The sequence below is a fragment of the Marmota monax genome, unplaced genomic scaffold (assembly GCF_021218885.2).
Source record: "Marmota monax isolate L192 unplaced genomic scaffold, Marmota_monax_Labrador192_F-V1.1 WCK01_AAM20220418_F8-fsc00030, whole genome shotgun sequence".
Taxonomy (NCBI): domain Eukaryota; kingdom Metazoa; phylum Chordata; class Mammalia; order Rodentia; family Sciuridae; genus Marmota; species Marmota monax.
The window spans coordinates 4,736,330-4,741,898 of NW_026691988.1; the positions used below are offsets into that span (position 1 = coordinate 4,736,330).

A 5,569-nucleotide genomic window follows, 5' to 3' on the forward strand; every position below is an offset into this window, starting at 1 on the left:
ACTGTGATACACTACGTAGCTGTCAATGATTATAAAGATTGGAATGTCTTCTCCCTGGATATTTATAAGTTAAAAGAAAAAAAAATCTATGTGATATAAGCCAAATAGAAATAAGATTCTAAATTGCTAATTTTGAAAATTCAGAAATCAGAAAGACTTTGGAGAGAGCTTCTTTTTGTTGGAGGTGCCTTTGCCAGGAACCAAGAAATGGACTGATGCTTTTGTATGCCAGGAAAGCTAGATTTACTGCTCATGCTTAGGAGCCTGTTATACCATCTGGAAGAATCTCCTTGTTGAGTCAATTTGTGCTACTGTCTTTGGGAAGTAAGAATACCTAAAATTCCCTATTAGAAAAGAATCTTCGAGAATGGGGAGCAATGTCTAAGGATGAGCGGGAAACAGGCTTAGGGTGGAAGAGTCAGGGCGGAAGATCATTCCTGTGACTATCATCCTCGATGCCTTGCGAAACCAAGGATAAAACATGCCGTATATAATGGGATTGAAAGTGGAATTGAAATACCCCAGCCAGAGGAAGACATTATACAAATCCTCAGGGGTTATGAAATTAATGAAAGGGTCTGTGATTGTCAAGAGAAAAAAGGGCAGCCAGCAGAACACAAACACTCCCATGACTATGCTTAAAGTCTTGGTGGCCTTGCTTTCCTTTTTGGATGCTGCCTTTGTCTTGCTTTCTGAGCCAGCCCCTTTCATCCTAGGGCCCATGCCAATCTGCTTAGCATGCTTCCTAGCTACTGTAAAAATGTGTATATAAATCCCCACCATGACTGTGCCAGGGAAAAAGAAAGCTATACAGGAGGCAAGCACCCCCCAGAGCTTATTAAATATCAACACACATAAACCTGTACAGTCAATAGCTGCAACAAAATCTTCTGTACCAATTATGTTTAATTCTGAGAATACCAGGCCAAAGGCAAAAAATATGGGAATAGACCAACTGATGAGTAGAAAGACCTCTATAACAGGTATTGTGATTTTGGTGACATAATGCAAAGGGTCACAAACAGCATAATAGCGGTCAACTGAGATGAAGCAGAGGTGGAAAATAGAGGTGGTGCAGAGCATAATGTCGCAGCAGCTGTGGACTTTGCAAAAGAGGTCTCCAAAGTACCAGCAGGACTCGATGGACCTGATCATACTGAAGGGCATGACCACACAGCTTAGCAGAAAGTCAGTGGTGGCCATGGAGAGGATCAGGAAGTTGGTGGGGGAGTGGAGCTGCTTGAAGTGAGTGATGGAAATGATCACAACCATGTTGCCCAGCATGGTCAGCACTATAGCGCCGATCATGACCACATACATGGCACAGACAATGGGCATGGACCTCTCTTTCCTAGGGCATGAATTGTTAATGAAAGCAAAGCAAAATTCTACTTCTGGAAGATTCCAAAGGTCAGGTGAATTCATCGTTTTATCCTGTTGGTGGTATTATGGATCTTTTTCGAAAGTACTGTATTTCCTTCCTTTCTGTTAAAGAAAGAAAAAAAAAACAGTAAAAATCATTAGCAGGGTAACTTTCTGTACAAGCCCAGGAAGTCTGCACTTCCAATCTGTGTTTGAACTCCCCACTGACCAAGAGCTCCCCCTCCTAAATATTCAGGTGCATATGAATCACATAGGGATCTTTCTAAACCCAGATTTTGATTCTGGGTAGAAGCTAGAGTCAGAATTTCTTCAGAGCTCTTGGGAGAGGCCAATGCTATTTGACCAAGGACCATCCTTGAGTCAGAAGGGACTAAAGAAAACTGAATTGATATTTAGATACCCAACATACAAGCAGTACAGGTGAATGAAGGTTTCAGTTGCATTAATAGGTAAGTCTTCATCAGGATCCAAATTCAAAGTCAGAACAAGAATTTTTCCTGTTCCATTTATATTAACCCATTTTCCAGATAAAACCCCTCAAGAGGGGCTGGGATTGTGGCTCAGTGGCAGAGCGCTTGCCTAGCATTTTCGAGGCCTTGGGTTGGATCTTCAGCACCACATAAAAATAAATAAATAAAATAACTATAAATAAAAATTAATATTAAAAATACCCTCAAGAATGATCAAAAGCTGTAGAACTATTATTTCATGTTTTGCCTAAACCATAATTATAATTTGAAGACTGTGTTGCTTTAAAAAAAAATTGATCCTGCCACTTATTATGTATTATTCAGATAAGGGACTATTTCTCTTTCCAATGTTAAGAACATAGTTTTTAGAATTTAGAGCAATATTATAGCAAACTAAACATATGCTTATTATGGTTATTAGATTATTAGGTTTTACATGAACAATGTCTGAAAAGGGAGAAAATAACTCCAATGATATATTCTGTAAATCATATGGGTTGTTGCCTTTCACTTAGCAGGGGCAGTCACAAGTTCAAATTCAGGTTTGAGGACTTCTTGCCACTGATTTCAAGCCTTGCATTGGTAACAAATTTGACATACAGAAGTTTTTATTGTTTGATCTGTTATATTGTATCCTATATGCTGTTATCCTTATTACATAAAATTAATGAGACTGACTCACCCAGAATATGAAGGTGTTTGGTTTGTTTTTTTCAGGGACAGGCTGAAATGTATAATTTATAATTCTGATGACCAATGGCAAGCATTTGTGACATATAACAACTGCTTGTAGAAGTGGACTTTGACTACAGAAGAGACTCAAACTCACTGATCTGTTGGGGGAAATGAACCCACAAGTATGTCCTCACCAGACTGATATGAAAAATATATTAATGAGAATATAAGCACCTTTGAAATCAATATTTCCACCATTTCCTACAATAGCTCAATAGTTACTTCCAAAGTCTATGTTTTATTTGAAATCTTACCATTACAGCATATTTTACTTATTTGCTCTAGTAATTTACTTTCTCAGATTAGTATTTTTCTTCAGATTTAAAAAATTGTACCAACATAATATTGTATATCAAGCCATAGTAAACTAAAATGTACAATGGATATTTATTCAGCTCCTCTATAAGGTGCAATCAATTTAAATAAAGCCCCAATTATTCTATTGCTTATCACTTTGGTTCCTAAGCTCTAAGAGACTAAAAATAATTACATCTTAAACATTTGTCTTATTTAATAAATTAGTTTTATACTGCATTTTGTCGTTTCTGCTTTTGTGATTTAAAGTTTTCTCCACTTTTTTTTAAAGTCTCTTAAAAATTATCTTAAAGTTAGCTAAGAATCACCACAATATTACATAAAAATCTGTGGCTATATATTCATAGATATAGCATTCCCTAAACAAGATAGAACAGTCTTCAATACTTCATTGTATGTTATTTAAAGTTTTAAATTTTATTTTTGAAAACTAATTCCTGAAAATATCTATATAATTTAACTCCCTGTATTTGTCAAGTGAACTTCATTTTTTTTCAAAAACATGGAATGCACCACTTCTAGAGATTAACAGTATTCTCTCCTGTTTTTTTGCATAGGTAAAAATATTAAGGAAATATTTAAATAGCTAAGTGTTAGATTTAGACAAGAAGATAAAGTAGAACACACATTTATTTTAAAATTATTACATGGATGAATTGTTTAGGTAATGTCAAAGATAAGACTTAATATTAAGACTTTATCTTGACATCTGAGCCCAGAATTACAAAAACAAGTAAGCAAACACAAGTCTGATTACTGGTATACTGTTTTGCTAAAGAAAATTGCTATGAAGCTAAATGGAGGTGAGGTTTTGTTTGCTCTTTTAATACTTGACATAGTCATGATTTCTTGCTTTTGAAGACATTTTCAAAAGGGACCTACACCATAATTTTTTTTAATAATATAAGATAAAGTTAAGCCCATTATGGCATCTCATTTTCATCAAGGGACATTGATGTACCTTTTTCTCTTTATCAATAATATTTCCCCAAGCATCAGTAACAAAAGACTAACAATTAAAACACTATACACAATCACATAGTAAAGCTAAGGAAATTACTAATTTTTTTCCAGAACACAAAAACAATATACTTTTAGGCATTTAATATAATTACTTTGAAAATGTAAAAAAAAATATGCAGAATTTTGAAGAAATGAGAAAAAGAGTAATGTAATGATTTTTCCTCAGGTATTAAATTCCTAAAATTATATTAGTGTATATGTATTCCCCTTAAATCAGGCTTCAACAAGTTAATAATGTATTGTAAATAAGTGGAAAAAAATTAGGAGACAACACATCAGCTTACTCAGGCATGATTTTTCTTCTTCTACTGGTTGCATAGCCCAAACACTCCATTTCTGCAACTATCTCTGCAAAAGTAATGATTGGCTATTAATTTAATACATCTACCCTGCACAGTAATTTCTTAGTTGAGGGAGATTACTTGTGAAATAAATTTAAGAACAATTCATTGCAGTTCTTCCTATTATTGTCATTTTAGAATCTTAGTGACTTTTTAAGTAAGAAATCTAATTTATTTTTATAGGTCAACATTTTAAATGTAATTCCTTTTAACATGTAAAAAAAATGTTTTTTTTTTCCCATGACAAGAACTTTTTCTTTTAGTTTACTAGAATGTGTTTGGTTAAATAAAGTAATTTGGAGTTAAAATAATTAAAGAAAAAGTTTTTTTCTGTTGTGCCACAGTCTCTTACCAGACAAATGAACCTGTGTTCCTTTGATCTCTTTCCCATACATTTCCCTCCAGAGAAGTTTCAGGCCCATGCTGGAGGGAGATTCCCCACAGGTTGCATGCTCATCAGTATTTAAGCACAAAATACATCCCCAGAGGTGACGTTACCAAGCATCCTGGTTTTGACAGGTGTGTTCTTTTACAATCTTTACTGTCAGCAAAATTACAGTCAGTCATCAGAGAATTGGCTTTGTGAGGGCAAATCTTTTTTTTGTGCTCTCATTATTATTGCCTCTAAGGGGTAATGTGGATGAGCCTCACCAGAAGGCCAAATGTGAGAAATGATGAAAAATGAACAGAGAAAAGGAGTAAGACAAACATTTAGTTCAAATCCAACAAATACTCATTCTGTTATTACCAAATGCTAAATGGTGATTTCAAACAGTGAACCCTTTAATTCCTAGTGAAAAGGCGACTCCCTGATACCTTTACCCTTTGCTGACATGTACAAATCAGGAATGTTACTTCAATATGTGTTTCCTTAAGTTTACGGCTTTCCAAATAAAGGTCCAAGCAAAAAGAAAAATGTTGCAAAACAACCAGATGAAAAGTAGAAACTTACATCACTCCATGGGTATTTTGACAACCATTGGGGAAGTGTTTCCATTAGTGTGTCATAGTTGTGTACTATAAATTTTAAATAATTTACATAGATTAATTTATCATTCATTAAGACCACAAAATCATTGCACTTAAATATGCAATAATTTGGAGAACACCAAAGCTTGAGTACTTACCAAAAAAAAAAAAAAAAAAGAATCAAATTATTTGTATTTAAATCAATTTGTTGAGCTTAGTATGATAGAGCATGTGTTTAGCATATTGAGGTCCCAGGTTCAATCACTAGCACCAGCAAACAAACAAACAAACAAAGAAGTCAACTTGAAAAACTATTGCATCCTTGGAGAATTT

At 34.3% G+C, this 5,569-nt stretch overlaps 1 protein-coding gene across 1 annotated transcript; it reads right to left on the minus strand.

The window, feature by feature from the left end:
* Positions 1-381: 381 nt before the first annotated feature.
* On the minus strand, positions 382-1,425 carry LOC124095611 (trace amine-associated receptor 4). The gene has a single exon (XM_046448820.1). The coding sequence runs from the start codon at positions 1,423-1,425 to the stop codon at positions 382-384; it is 1,044 nt and encodes a 347-aa protein (XP_046304776.1).
* Positions 1,426-5,569: the final 4,144 nt, after the last annotated feature.